This window comes from Lepidochelys kempii, chromosome 2 (genome assembly GCF_965140265.1).
Source record: "Lepidochelys kempii isolate rLepKem1 chromosome 2, rLepKem1.hap2, whole genome shotgun sequence".
Classification (NCBI taxonomy): domain Eukaryota; kingdom Metazoa; phylum Chordata; order Testudines; family Cheloniidae; genus Lepidochelys; species Lepidochelys kempii.
The window spans coordinates 120053182-120069509 of NC_133257.1; the positions used below are offsets into that span (position 1 = coordinate 120053182).

At 40.2% G+C, this 16328-nt stretch overlaps 1 protein-coding gene across 4 annotated transcripts in view; it reads right to left on the reverse strand.

Annotated features, from left to right (window-relative positions):
- Positions 1-16328, reverse strand: part of EXOC2 (exocyst complex component 2) — a 188565-nt gene that overhangs the window by 86371 nt on the left and 85866 nt on the right. For all 4 annotated transcript variants that reach the window (XR_012157344.1, XM_073332187.1, XM_073332186.1 and 1 more), the window contains exons 12-13: positions 10431-10556; positions 6138-6262 (exon numbers count right to left, since the gene is read on the reverse strand). Coding sequence is in view for 3 of the 4 variants with exons in the window: in XM_073332187.1 (XP_073188288.1) it covers positions 6138-6262; positions 10431-10556 (251 nt within the window). In the remaining variant the exon portion in view is untranslated. The remainder of the gene's footprint in view (positions 1-6137; positions 6263-10430; positions 10557-16328) is intronic.

The window sequence follows — 16328 nt, forward strand, 5'->3', positions numbered from 1 at the left end:
AGCCTGCACTGTCCACAGAATTTTGGCCATTTCCTACATATGGACAAAAAAGGAGCAAAGGGATGAGGATGAGTTGCTTGTGCAGTCAGAATCTGGCCCTATTGAAGTACAGTATAGGTATCTTAAAAGTATAACATACAAATTAACTCCCAACTTTTTTGAAATGGAAACAATGTTCTGACCAGACATTATACAAGATTGCTGCATTCTCTCTTGCACTTACTCTCATAAGCAGAACTACTCAACTTTGTTTACAATTGTAAACATGGTGTCAGTGTCTCTTGAAATTTCTCACCGAGAGAAACTACATTAATTTACAGTTGAGGGTTTAAAGTCCAAATCCAATCTCTAATAACTGGAAATGTATTATTACCAAAACTGTAGTTATTTTCAAATTAAAAGCTTCAGGAGGATTCTCATTGCCTTCACGAGACTCATGACATGATTCTCTATGGAAAAAACACTGGGCAGGAGTCAAACTCCTACATTTTAATACTGCCTCTACTTCTGGATCACTGTATGACATTGACAAATGCATGTTATCTCTTTCCCTCGGATTTCCATGTATGAAATGAGGAAAACAAAATGCATCCACTTCTGAGGATTTTAGGTGAGCGGCAGACCACACCAATTTGGTTGACTTAATGTACCCTCTGTACACACATGCACATCATACATCATCATTTGGAAGCTTATTAGGTCTACTTGTAAGATGAGATATGATATGGAGCCATCATGTGGTGCTATTACCATAGAAATGGAGGATAAAAATGACACCATAAATATGTTAAAATGATCCCTTTGAAATAATTTGCATTCATTTCTTTAGTTTAATGACACTAAGTTTTACTCAAAGACATAAAATTGGATTTCTTTGTGACCTCAAAGCACCACCACAACAATCTAAACCAGCGTTTCTCAAACTGGGGTCCACTGACACCTGGGGGTCCCAGAGGGTACCCTAGAGGGTCTGCAGGCCCTGCTGATCAACTCCTCCTCCTCCTCCCTTCCAACACCTCAGGCACACTAAAAGTCCAGTTGCGCAGTGGGGCAAAGGCAGGCTTCCTACCTGCCCCAGCTCTGAGCCACTTCCAGAAGCAGCCAGTACGTTCCTGAGGCCCTGGGGGGCCGGGTTGGTTGGGGGGAGTGGATCTCCGTGCGCTGCCCCCACCCAGAGCGCTGACTCCACAGCTCCTATTGGCCAGGAACTGTGGCTAATGGGAGCTTTGGGGGCAGTGCCTGCGGGCAGGGGCAACATACAGGGACCCCCTGCAAAGGAGCTGCAGCCAGAGAGATTTGCCGGTCGCTTTCGGGAGCCACCAGGGGTAAGCACCATCTGGACAGAGCCCTAACCTCCCGCATCCCAACCCCCTGCCCCAGCCCAGAGCCCGCACCCAAACTCCCTCCCAGAGCCCAGACCCCTCACCTCCTCTTGCACCCCAACCCCCTGCCCCAACCTGGTGAAAGTGAGTAAGGGTGGGGAAGACTGAGCAACAGAGGGAAGGTGGATGGAATGAGTGGGGTGCATGACCTCAAAAAGGTGGGTCAGGGGCATGGCAAGGGCTGAGCGGGTGGGTTTGAGGGTCCCCAAAAATTTTAAAATCAAAACTGGGGTCCTCTGGTTGCTAAACTTTGAGAACCGTTGATCTAAACAATTTAAAACAAAATCTAGTAATACATTTGTATTGGTATAATTGAAATGTGATAACGCTGGTGACATTTCTGGGCAATTATCATCATTTTGTACATCATCGTGATCTCTGTCAAGAGTGAGTGGGCTACCACTGTCTTTGTTGCTTTGGCATTTACACACTTTTGTGCAGGCAAGAATGTTATGGCTACAGACACAGTTGATTGCTCAGCAACCCTTACTGGTACAGGCACAAATAAGCTTGTAGAAGGCTCAGATGCCACTGGGCCTTTGAAGAATACAAGAAGCTCTTCATCATCTTCATTTTACCTTCCATGTTGTAATGGTGATCCATTATTTGCTTTACCTATGTGTGAAGACATCCAAACCTTTGTTTGCCAAGATGCTGTTGTGACATGCTCTTCAAAACTCTCCCCACATGGTGGGTTTCTGGCCAGTGACCAGTCCTTTCTGATAGCCAGACTGAGGTGCAAGCAAGTCAGGTCTTTGTGGGGTTTTTTTCACTCTGGTCATACAGGACTACTATCAACTTCCTTGCTGCAGAATCTGCAGCTTGTCCACCACAATCTCCCAATTTGGAAGGCTCTGAAGCAGTACGATCACTTTGTTTAGACAACATTAAACACAGATTTTTTTTTCTCCTATACGAAATAGGTATGTCACAGAGTTACATGCTGTCAAGGCATGTAGAGCAGGACGCATGTTGCAGACGTCCAGCGTGAGTGCATCACAGATTTCATGCACAGATATGAAGAGATATTTGTTAGTTGTGCTGGTAATGATGGTTGTTTCGATCCACATGTTATCTAGGTGTTCTATTTTTGGAAGGTAGTGAACAGCAAGGACCAAAACATCTGTATCAGGTGACCTAATTACAATAGTTCCATTGACACCAAAAGCCATACTGGCACATACATCATACAGAAGCATCCTTGTATCAGCTTTCTCTTGAATACTGTGCAGGTCTTGGGCTTCTTCAACAGCTCAACCGGTGATGGACATTGCTGCTTCACCACTGGAAAGGTGGTATTTGTGTTGGGTGTGCTCCTACACTCAGGTGCATTTTGAACCATACATTCACAGAGGAATTTTGCAATTGAGTGTTCGTTGGATTCCATGTTTTAAAACATTTTCCCATGGAGGCACAGGGTGTCCACCAATCACCTGGTATTTCTTGCATCCAACCTTAGATCCTGTCTGGAGCTATTTTTCTGAAGTTTTCAGAGTTACTATTGTCATACCCCTCAAAGACTCCAATTAAAGAATTAGCTTCAAATCCTTTTAGGACCTGCCTCAAGTACTCAGCAGACAATTTATCAAATGTGTAGACTTTGCCTCCGGCTATCATTTGTATGACAGCCTTGGCATCTGAGAGGTACACTATAATTTCTTTGTTGCATGCTCTTAGCTCATGGATTTTTTTTCCGCTTGAGCTTTCAACAGATGCCCTAATGCAGCTTTGTCTGTTCTTACTGTTCCATCATCATGAAAAAGGGACATAGGCACAGATCCTATTGGGTGACTGAGGGTATGTCTCTACTTAAAAAGCTACAGCGGCACAGTTGCAGTGTTTCAGCTGCGCTGCTGTAACACTTTAGTGTCGACACTCACCACAATGATGAGAGAAGTTGTCTAGTCACTATAGTTAACCCACCTCCCCCACAAGAAGTGGTAGCTAGGTCGATGGAAGAATTATTCTGTCAACCTAGCCATGTCTACACTGGGGACTAGGTCAGCATAGCTGTCTGTCTCAGGGGGGTGGATTTTTCAAACCCCTGAGAGACACAGCAGTGTCAATATAACTTTTCAGTATAGACCATCCCTAGGAACAGTCGCAATTGAAACATCATCTCTCCATCTTGCTAAGGATAGGGCTCTGTGGGAAAACAATTCTGGGACTGAGAGCTGTTATGATTGTCCCTCCTTGCCAGACTTAAATTTAGTCTTCTTGGCTATGTAAGCAAATGTTTTGATGTGAAATTTCTAGACTGGGCTGAAGAAGTTTTGTGTGCCATCAGAATCAAGTGCACCTCTCACAAATCTCTCCATTTGTTCTTCACCACCACCTGCTATTTTCAGTAGTGACTCTTGTAAAACTGATGCTATGTGCAATCCTGTAGATGTGTTGATGAGTGCCTCTGGATGTGATTCAGGGTCAAATTGGTTTCTCATATTGTTGATGACATGGTTGATAAGAGCTGTAACATGCTCTTCATCCCTCTTCAGTACAGAAGCAAGGACTTAATTGTGGACTTTGTCTTCAGTACTTCTGGTTAGGCCCCTTCCTTCTCTCATAGCTTTCGCATATTCAAAATATGAAGCTCTGTACCATCATCTCTAACACTAGTACTGACCCATGCATAAGTGTCACTGAATTAAAAAGCTAGTTTCTAGAATATTTCAAAGGTTAGTACTGCATGCATAGGCAGTACAAATTAAAACCTTCTACCAGGCAGACTAGATACTACATTGTTTTGTACAAATGCTTAAAAATGGGGAAGCATTACATTAGAAATTCACGTATAGTTATATCTACCCACTAGGCAATACAAACTCCGAGAATGCAATCTACTGCTACTGGTGCATAACCTTCGGCGTGAGACTGATCTAATCAGCACATTTCAACTGAAAATATAGAAAACTATTAGAATCACTTGTGAGATACTTTGACAATTAAGAATATGCAACGTGAAAACATTTCATGTTAGTACATTGCAAAATATTGATATTCGAAACTTTTCTCACATGCTAAACAGCTTCATCATTCCTGGAAAAAAAAATTGCCCATGCAAAACCAACACAATCATTTAATACAGTCATTTTTGGTAGCTTTGACCAATAAACACTACATGAAGGTGATGAAATTAATTTAAAACAGTAAAAACTGTGGTCATAGTCATGTTGCAGTGTGTCCGCAACTGTGCAAATATGACACTTTATCATTTTGGGTACCATTGTTTCACCTCACCTACAGGTTTACAGCACCACTTGACAGTTCCAAATCATACCCCATCTAAATGCACTTAAAATAAGCTTTCAAATTATATATAATTTGACCTGATATTTTTAAGGTCAGGCTTGACAAAGCCCTAGCTGGGATGATTTAGTTGGGGATTGGTCCTGCTTTGAGCAGAGGGTTGGACTAGATGACCTCCTGAGGTCCCTTCCAACTCTGATATTCTATGATAATGCAGGTGCATAGGTTGCGTACATTAAACTCCAAAAATATGGCACATGACATTTTTCTAGGAATTAGACTGAAATCAACCATCATATTGGTAAGAACTTCATATACCGCAGCTCAGGGTCTGATGTGAACTGATGACTTAGCAATTGAAGGTTCCCTATTCTATTACCAGCCAATGACTTTCATCATCATTGGATAATGACATAATTATACTTCCTCTTCTAGGGATGCCCCACCCTTAGTATCCTGCTACTGGAAAAATAGAGAAATGGCCAGACCATTTTCAGCCTAACGTTTTCTGCCAAATACACTGTAGTTTTGTAAACTGGTGACTAGCAATTATATAAATCAAAAGATATTATATTCTCTAGTTATAATGGTTATATGACCGTATGCTATGGATATGTGAATAATTACTAAGTTATTAACACTGTCATTTTGGATGATCACTGGTTTGAGTTAGATTCCTTTTGATGATAGAGCTTGAAAAATATTTTCTGTTGCTCTGGGCATGATACAGTAATGTTACACAATTAATGGGCCAGATTTACTTAACACAAGACTGGACGAGGGACACATATAATTGTGACACATGCCACTACAGTTATTTTGCACATAGGTTGGGTACACTTGTGTGTTTGTGTACACACAATTTTAGACTTCTGTCATTTTGAAACTCTGGGTTTAAATCTATCCTCATATCCAAATTCTTCAAAGTCACAAAATATGTATGCCCATTCCAGAGCCAAACACTATCGCTCTGGCTTTGTCTCTCATATCTTTAAGATTCATCTAGTTTATCATTTCTTAAGATTACCAAACATCTTGTCTCCTTTCTCAGGTGTTGCTAAATGTAAGATCCAACAAGGGACAGTTGATTGATGATCTTGACAAGCAGGACTGAAATTATATACATTTCAATGGTTAAGAGTAGGTCACTCAGAGAACTATACTACAGTACAAAATAGTTCCTATTGTGAAGCCTTCCGTTTTTTGTTTTTTTTAAAAATAGCATCCTTACATATATGTTGCTAGGAAATTTACTGATCAGCATTCATAACATACAAAGTAGGTCCATTGCTTCATCCCAAATCAACCACCAATCAGTAGATGTACAATTGCTTATGTCATTCTACAAATCTCTGTAATCCAGAAGCTGGAAAGAAATCTTAGTCAGGCGTCTTCTCCACTGAGGTACTATACTTCTGCAGTTTCAAACTCAAATTTAAATACAAAATAATTCCTATGAGCTTTGTCTATCTGAAGACATTTAGGTTATGTGTATGCATGAACCCATACCTCACTGAAAAGGCTTCCATTCACATAAGAAATCCAAAGCTTCCAGAAGTTGGGGAGCTGAATTACAACGAGTTTTGTCAACTTTTCAACAAATGCAACTTGTTGAGGAGCTTTACAACGCCAAGCTAAGCGGAAAAGAGAAAGAATAAATAACTTTGAATTGATAATAAAGCTATTTTTAACATGCATGCTGCAGTGTGATTAAAAAAAATGGATCTATCATGCATATCTATAATTTCTCAGGTGTTAATGGCAACATTTTACGACTTGGTCCATATGGCATAGAGCTTGTGTACGTGCAAGATTTATTTCCATATATTCTTTTGAGGGGGTTGGTACTTTAAGTATAATATGTCTTCTATATAGAGGTGCTCGTATGGCCCCACTGAATTATATTGTACATCTTAGCAATCCACTATCATAAATCGATCTTTAAACCAGGCTAAATGATAACTGAACAGGGAGGATCAGAGACTTAGCCATTAAAAGATGGGGTGAGGGAGGGGGTGGAAGGAGGCAGTACAATTGTCTTGAAATGAAGGCAAAAGACTGGAAAATGGGAGATCTGAGTTTTATTTTCAGATCATCCACAGACTTCCAGTGTGATCTCACTCATCAACCTCGCCACAATTTCATTAGCAAAGCCTTAGTTTCATTCTCTGTAAAATGGGGATGGATACTGATGCTGTAGGTGGGAGGATAAATTTATTAATATTTGTAAAACAATTTGAGACTCTTGGATGACCAGTACTATTAGAAGTTCAAAAAATCATAATAAAAGTAAGTGTAGCATTTCTCACCTGGGACATGAGACCAAAAAATAAGAGAAAAATTATCTGAAGTTGCATAAACCTCTATATAAGCCTGGTACCTTATCCATCACTAGACATCAATAGAGTCACAACTTTGGGAACACAGGGGAAGAGGTGGATCTTCTCCTGTTTTCTTGTCAGGTGAGAGACGGGAAAGAGGAAATACAGGAGAGGGTGGATGAGCATGGAAAGCGGAGGTGAGATAGGAAACTTCCACCTCCAATCATGTTTGTCTTCTCCATTTGATTATCACAGCTATGTTTCTTAGCAAACTATTCTGCATTAATAAACGTTGCACGCTTTTTATGTCAGATTCCAGCAAACTATGTGGGTGCAAAGAAGCCAAAGACCTTTAAACTGATTACAAAGGGGACCTGAGATTTTTTTGTATAGTCTTAGGTCTTTCACAGATTACACAGTTAACGAGCGTGAAACTACTTTACATGATTCCATGGGAGCATGGAAGACTACTGGATAGCTTATGGTATTTGTCTTTAATCTATTACAAAAATATTGGTCATATATTGGTCATATAGCATAGAAAGTCACCAACTAGACAAACATGAGCCCATATAAAACTGCTGATTAGCACTCTGTGTCAGAGCCCCTGTGAATATTCAGCATAAAAAGAATATGAAACAATGGTATAAACTTGCAGTTAAAGAATAAAGATAAATTACAATGGTAAAAAATAGGGTTGTCAAGCGATTAAAAAAATTAATTGCAATTAATCACACTGTTAAACAATAACATAATACCATTTATTTAAATATTTTTGGATGTTTTCTACATTTTCAAATATACTGATTTCAGTTACAACACAGAATACAAAGTGTACTGTGCTCATTAAATATTTATTTTTGATTACAAAGATCTGCACTGTAAAAAAACCAAAAGAAATAGTATTTTTCAATTCACCTAATATGAGTACTGTAGTACAATCTCTTTATCATGAAAGTTGAACTTATACATTTAGAATTATGTACAAGAAAACTTGCATTCAAAAATAAAACAATGTAAAATTTTAGAGCCTGCAAGTCCACTCAGTCCTACTTCTTGTTCAGCCAATCACTCAGACAAACAAGTTTGTTTACATTTGCAGGAAATAATGCTGCCCACTTCTTGTTTACAATGTCACCTGAAAGTAAGAACAGGTGTTCTCATGGCACTGTTGGAGCCGGTGTCACAAGGTATTTATGTGCCAGATGCGCTAAAGATTCACATGTCCCTTCATGCTTCAACCAACGTTCCAGAAGACATGCGTCCATGCAGATGACGGGTTCTGCTCAGTGACCATCCAAAGCAGCGCGGACCGACGCATGTTCATTTTCATTATCTGAATCAGATGCCACCAGCAGAAGGTTGATTTTCTTTTTTGGTGGTTTGGCTTCTGTAGTTTCCACATCAGAATCTTGCTCTTTTAAGACTTCTGAAAGCAAGCTCCATACCTCGTCCCTCTCAGATTTTGGAAGGCACTTCAGATTCTTAAACCTTGGGTCGAGAGCTCTAGCTATCTTTAGAAATCTCACATTGGTACCTTCTTTGTGTTTTGTGAAATCTGCAGTGAAAGTGTTCTTATAATGAACAACATGTGCTGGGTCATCATCCGAGACTGCTATAACATGTAATATGTGGCAGAATGTGTGTAAAACAGAGCAAGGGAAATACAATTCTCCCCCAAGCTGTTAAGTCAGATATTTAATTAACGCTTATTTTTTTAATGTGTGTCATCAGCAAAGAAGCATGTCCTCTGGAACGGTGGCCGAAGCATGAAGGGGCACATGAATGTTTAGCATATCTGGCATGCAAATACCTTGCAATGCCGGCTACAAAAATGCCATGCAAATGCCTGTTCTCACTTTCTGGTGATGTTGTTAACAAGAAGAAGGCAGCATTATCTTCCTTAAATGTAAACAAACTTGTTTTTCTTAGTGATTGGCTGAACAAGAAGTAGGACTGAGTGCACTCCTAGGCTCTGAAGTTTTACATTGTTTTGTTTTTAAGTGCAGTCATGTAACAAAAAAATCGACATTTGTAAGTTTTACGACAAAAAGATTGCACTACAGTACTTATATGAGGTGAATTGAAAAATACTGTTTCTTTTGTTTATCATTTTTACAGTTTAAATATTTGTAAGCAAAAATAATATTCACTTTGATTTCAACTACAACACATAATACAATATATATGAAAATGTAGAATACCATCCAAAATATTTTATACATTTCAATTGGTATTCTATTATTTAACAGTGCAATTAAAACTGATTAATTGTGTTTAAATTTTTTTAACCGTGATTAATTTTTTTAAGTTAATCACGTGAGTTAACTGCGATTAATTGACAGCCCTAGTAAAAAATGATTCTCCCTTTACTGCTCTTTATGATGTATAAAAGATAGATTCAAAGTTTGTTACCTACCTGGCTTGTTTTTAACTCAGGAATAGAAAGACTTTATTTCTCTGCTTTTGTTGGATATTTAAGCAGGATACTAACACCACAACAGAATGAAACCTTAGCTGTAACTTCCTCAGTTTCTAAGGAAAGGGTGTGGATGTTGAATTTTTATATCAACTGTTCATCAGAATTTGCCCTTACACAAAAACCAAAATAATCCCCCAACCCTACCACAAAGTTTTTAAAAGGCTGACTAAAACTTCTCTTCCCTGTAAGGAAGGCCTGAGAAAGATACAAATTCAAGTTTCTGCCACCTGTGATCTCACTACTCGGGGCTCAATGGGACGTAGACTCCTGCATCATGGGAACTTAAAAAAAATTGGTTTTCATGCTGCCCATCCAGTTCCTGGAAGATAACAAGGAGCTTGGCTATGGACAGCCAGGTAAAACCAAGGCATGCAATCTTATTTTCCCTGGTGGGTTTATAGGATCACAGAACCAGGCCTGGAGGTGTTAAGTAACAGGGGAACATTTAAATGCAGCTGAGGTTCATATTACAGAGACCAACAGACTGATATAATAAAAATAGGAAAGTAGTCCCTAATGTGTGAGGAAAAGACTGAACTCAACATGGAAAGAGACTTTGTTGTCTTGATTGTGACTTGGATTTGGATGTAGTTTTTATCTCAGCAAGGGGAGAATGATTTGGTATGATGTTTTTTGCTTCAGGAGGAGGGGGATTTTTATTTAGGATCTTATCTATAAGGGGAGGATAACTGTCCAGTTGTGTGGGCTCCTCCTTGACTGATCCCATCTTGTAATAAGCACACACCCTTTTCGCTTTGCAATTTACCTTTAAGAAACTTCTGTCTTTATAGAGTAGTAAGGCAGAATATGAAAATAACTTTCATACATATATATTATTCTGTTACGGACTGGTGGCTCATTTTCTGTCAACATACTAAAACAATGAATATGATTACCCTCTCTCATATTTAAATATTTGGGGAACACATAGTAAAATATACCAGGCCTAGGGATTTGTCAGAAGTAGTTTTTTATTTTATAAATGAAACTGATGCTTACTGTCATCACGACCTGACTGAAAGCTGCTGCCCCTTTTCAGCGAAGCAGTCTGACTGAGATGACCGAGTGGAGACGGACGCACATCACTATCCAAGTCTAGCATGGGGCTATGTAGCAATGAATTGCCTGAAAAACAGTGACACAGTTATTAATATATTTATTTTCTTATGAAACCCCAATTTCATTTGCAGAAGGACTGTGCTGGGTTCAAAATTATGTAATAAAAATATGTCTTCAACCTAAGAAAGAAATGATTGTTCACTCTGTGCAGTAAGTACAGTTCTTCGAGATGTGCGGCCCTCTGGGTGTCCTATAGGTGTGCTTGGACTCCTTGCACATCTGATCAGAGATTTCTCATAGCAGTGTTCATTCGGCCTGCACATGTGCTCGTCAGCCCTGTGCCGTTGTTACATAGCACTGTATGAGTGAACCGCCCTCAGTTCCTTCTCTACCATGAACCCATATAGTAGAGAACTCCAAAGCAGAGGGGAAGTATGGCGGATAGTGGAGCACCCATATGGACACATCTCTAAGAACTACAGTTTACTGCACAGGGTGAGCAACCATTTCTTCTTTTTCAAGTAGTGTCCCTATGAGTGCTTCACTCTAGGTGACTACCATGCAGTTCCACTTTAAGGAGGAGGGGGGCTTTGTAGTGGAGTCTAGTATGAAACAGTCCATCTGAGCCAAACATAGTATTGGAAGCAGAGTTGTGAGTTATTGCATAGTGTTCAGCATCATATATATAGCAGCGGATTGACGTATTTCAGTAATAATGGGCATGTTTTTGAGACATGCCATACAGATGGAAATGGACCATGTAGAGAGAGTTAGTATGTCCGGAGGTGCTTGAATATTATGAGATTCATTGCAAGGATTAATGCAGTCAGTTATCTACAAGGAAAATCTTTTATTAGAAATTGAAGACCCTTTCGATCTATCTGCAAGTGAGAAAAAAAAATTTGGGGTCTTTATAGAGGTTTAGTCCAGCTAGAAGGCCTGGGCTCTTCTGATGTCAAGGACGTGCAACAGTGCCTCTTGTTTATCTAGGTGAGGTTTACTGTGGAACACTGGCAGGTGAAAGGGTTGGTTAATATGGAACTCAGAGGAGATTTTAGGTAAAAATTTGGGGTGTGATCACAACATGACTTTGTCCTTAAAAATACTGTGAAAGGGAGGCATGACATATGGGCCCTTATTTCCCCAACCCATCACACTGACACGATGGCTATTGGGAATGTCATTTTCATTGATAAATGGAGAAGTGAGCAGGTAACCATCAGTTCAAACCGTGGTCACATAAGGCATTTAAGATCTAAACTCAAACCCTAAACCGAAGTAGGACGCTTGACTGGGGGAAAAAGATTAACGATCACCCTGAGGAACCTCACTGTCATTGGGTGGGCAAAAGTGGAATAACTCTCTATTGGAGAATGGAAAGCCATGACTGCTGCCAGGTGGACTCTAACAAAGTTCATTGATAGCCCCAAACTTTTTAGTGTTAGGATATAGTCCAGTACATCTGGTAGCGATGAGGTCATAAGTGAAATATGTTTGAGGTCACACCAACAGACAAATCTGGTCCATTTTTGAGAGTATATGTAGTGAGTAACTGTCTTCTTCTGTGTAACAGTACTCTCTTTAACTCTTATGAGCAGGTCATTTCTAACCCCATGAACCATTGACCAATCATGCTTTGAGACTGGGGTGAAGGATCTTCCTGCTTTCCTGGGAGAGGAGATGAGGAAAGGCTCTCCCAGAGAGTGACTGGTGAGCAAATGGCCAGTTGTATCAGGTAAGGAAGCCATGTTTGTATGGGCCAGGTTGGAACTATTAGGATGACTCTGGCTTTGTCCTTTTTTATTTTGAGTAGAACTTTGGCTATTAGAGGAGTTGGTGCAAAAGTGTACAGTAGATCCAGTGAACAGTGAAGGTGAAAAGCATCCCCTAGGGATTGGGGACCCAGCCCACCTCTGGAGCAAAACTTGGCAAATCTCTTGTTAATCGCTGTGATGAATAAGTCTACTGGGGGAGGCACTGCTGGAATATGTAGAGAAACATGCTGGAATCTACTTCCCACTTGTGGTCTTGGAAGAAGTACCTGCTGGGTGTATACATGGTCACACTCTGAACCCCTGGAAGATAGGCAGCTGTGATGACGATCTGATTGCATATACAGGTGGATATGCACAAATTCCAAACTTCAAGAGCCTGGGCGCAGTGGGGAGAGGGGCTCTTGCTCCTCCTTGCTGGTTGATTGGTTGATACAAAACATGTGTGACATATCGTCTGTCAAGATCTTTACGTACTTGCCCCGATTACTGGTAGAAACTGAAGACAGGCGTATTTGATCACTCTGAGTTCCAGCAGATTGACGTGTAGAGTGGTTTCTTGCAAGGTTCACTTGCCCTGGGCTGTGAGTGTCCAGATGTGCTCCCCACCCTAGCAAGGATATATCCATCATTAATATGACCTTTGGGGACTTCTGTTCAAACATTGTAATGGTCTTTCCACCAATTGAGGGATTCCTTTATGCAGGTGGGTATGGAAAGTAGAATATTTAAACTGTGTCTGATGAATAAACAGTCCTGAGACACCCTTGAAGGTAGTCTTGTGTGATCTACAACGAAGGTACCAGCTGCCACATGCCCCAACAACTGAAGACCATTCTTGACCGGGGTTTGAGGGCTGAGCTGGATTGTATTGGTTATCTTGGAAAGAGCCACAAATCTGTGAGATGGGAAGGTAGGCTCTTGCCATTACTGAATTGAGATGAGCTCCTATGAATTCTAAGTTTTGCACAGGGGTTTCAGGGGATTTTTGAATGTTCAATTGTAGGCCCAATTTGAGGAAGAGTTTCATGGCTTTGGAAGTTGCATGTGAAGTTAGTTCCAGGGAGCAACACTGCAGTAGCAAATAATCTAGGGAAGGGAACACTAAAATACTTTGCCTGTGGAGCTGCACCGCTACTATTGACATGATCTTTGAAAAAACCTTTCAATTCCTTCACCATTACAGAATCCAGGTGTTATGACTCTGTAGCAGTGGGAAAGATGGGCAGGCCATGGAATATACCTGGACAACACATCTCGAGGAACCACAGTCACTGTAAGATAAGGAACTGTTTCTTCTTCTTTAAGTGCTTATCCATACTTATTCCACTGTGACTAATTTAACAGAAGTGGGTGCTACCAAATTATAGCAGACTGCCAGGTCTACTATAGTTAAGGTTAAGACTAACTTTCTGTTTCAAGCTCGAATCAGCAAAGGGCTCTAAAATCATCATGGTTACTCAGACTGCCCTTAAATCTGGTTTGCCTCATTGGGGCATATGAAGACCTAAATAGATAATCCTCTGAGAACTGGAAGGAATGCAGTTCAAGCCTGATTAAACTGCTCTTGGTTTCAGAACATTTATATGAAGATGAGCTTCCTGATGAGATGAGAGGACTTGAGTCTGTGAGTTGTCTAGCTCCCCATCCTATATTGGAGGCATTTGTTTCTAGAGTCTTAGATGGTAACAGTGCAGAGAAGCGTACTCCCTTGCAAAGCTTTTCAGAATCCTTCCATCAGTTTAAGGACAATAGGATTTCTAGGGTGACCTGCAACTTCTTCTCTAGGTGATAGGTGATGAGCGGATATACTGACTTCAAATATTCTTTCATGTAACAAAGTCTGGCATGCTGAGTTATGTAAGTGCAGAAGATCATGTACCCTGGAAGCCTGAAGCAAGTTCTCACAGATGTTGAAGGATGTACCTGCAGTTGACTCTCTACTATGCTGCAGAATCTTCTTTGAGGTAAGTAAGCTTTTTGCTGTGGCTGCGTCCAAGACTACACCCCTACAAACTGTATTCTTTGGGCTGGTCTACACTATGGGGGGAGATCAATCTAAGTTAGGCAACTGCAGCTACGTGAATAACGTAGCTGAAGTCAACGTACTTAGATCTACTTACCGTGGTGTCTTCACTGCGGAGTTGATGGGAGACACTCTCCCATCAAGTCCCCTTGTGCTTCTTGTTGAGGTGGAGTACCAGAGTTGACGCTAGAGTGATTGGCATTTGATCTATTGTGTCTATACTAGAGACGATAAATCAACCCCCGCTGGATCGATTGCTGTTGATCCAGCCAGTAATGTAGACATGCCTTTTGAGTGGGAACTAAGAGCAATTTCTCCTTATTGGCTCTAAGTCCTAGAGAGACAAAGAGACAGAGAATCTGCTCAACAGAATCAGCAGCTTGATGAGATTTCCCTTGAGTAAGCCAGTGACCCACAAATGGCTAAACTATGACTCCCTACGTTCTCAGGTAAAATGCCACTATAGCTAGACATTTGGTGAATACCCCAAGTGCCACTGATAGTCCAAATGGCAGAACCCTGAATTGGTAATTGTAGTTGCATACTTGAAATTTTAGATCTCTTCGGTGGGCGGGATGGCTGGCTATATAGAAATAAGCATCCTGAAGGTTGAGAGCTGCATACCAGTCCTGTGGATTTAGGGAGGGAATCACAGAAGCTAGAATTATCATCCTTATCCTGAATTTGCTGATGAAATTGCTCTGATGTCTTCAAATACAGAACTGGGCGCCATTTTCCATTTTTATTTGGTATCAGAAAATAGTGAGAATGTAACCCCTTCCCTGTAAATTATGGTGAGACTTGTTCTACTGGTCCAAGAGATAGACGTCATAAGGAGTCTCTGACAAGGGATGAGGAAAGTGTGGAACTGAATGGAATATCCCACTTCTACTACCTCCGTAGCCCAACAGTCTATCATTATGGTACTCTAAACCCCATGAAAAGGAAAGAGATGGCCTCCAAATGGGGCTGAAATAATAAGATGATCTATTAGAAGTCATTCACAGCTCCAACTGAAGAATAAAATTTGCTGCCTTGAGAATGCTGTCAGGTGTGAAGATTATGCATGGCAAGTCAATGTTTTCCTCGTCGACGCTTTCTTGGAGGTACAGAATGTCTGTGTTTAGGGCAATAAGACTTCCTAGGGTAAGACTGAGGCCTAGCTAGTTTCCTTGTCAAAGCAGGTGTACACCCCCTGAAAATCTCAGAGTTGCTCACAAGTCATTTTAGGAAAGTAAGGCCTCATCTATTTTCTAAGTGAATATGTCACATTTATCAAAAGGCAGGTCACATCCCTCAAAATGCAGACCCTCTATGGTAACTTGTAAGTCCTAAGATATGCTGGACACATGTAGCCAGTAAGACATTCTCATGGCAACAAAATTTGTCATGGACCTGGAGACGGTATCAGATACATCAAGAGTTGCCTTTTTAGAAGTATGTGCTACAAATTGCTTCTCTGAAATCAAACACTTTCTTTCCCTGCTGTAAGATTTGATCAGAAAATTTAGAGATGTTATCATAATTTAATTAATCTTGTTTCTCCAGCATGGGTTGGTAATTGGCTATTCTCATGTGCGACCTGGCAGATCAGTAATTCTTGTATCCAAATATGTCTGATACAAGAGCAAACATTTTTAAAATAGGCATGTACAATGTAAATGCAAACAGTTAAATTGTGCGTGTAAAATATGCAATTGCACAGACAATAAAGATCTGTCCCTGGATATTAAATTTTTGCATTCACAACTTATATGCCTATTATTTTTTTAAAAGGTATACCCAAATATTCTAATTTTAGAAAAACTTGACATCTATAACAACATTTTAGTAACATTTTTGGAATTAAATAATCTGAATGGGGTGAATTTACTCTCTCACACAGAATGAAAACCCAAACAATATAAAGGGGCAAGTACAAATTATGTAATACATTTTTCCCCAAGGCCAAAGGAGGTAGGCTATAACACAGAAGGCGTGAAATTCTAAAAGTTTAACATAATTCTTTGGTATCGGTATAAGCTTTTCCATTGACATTAC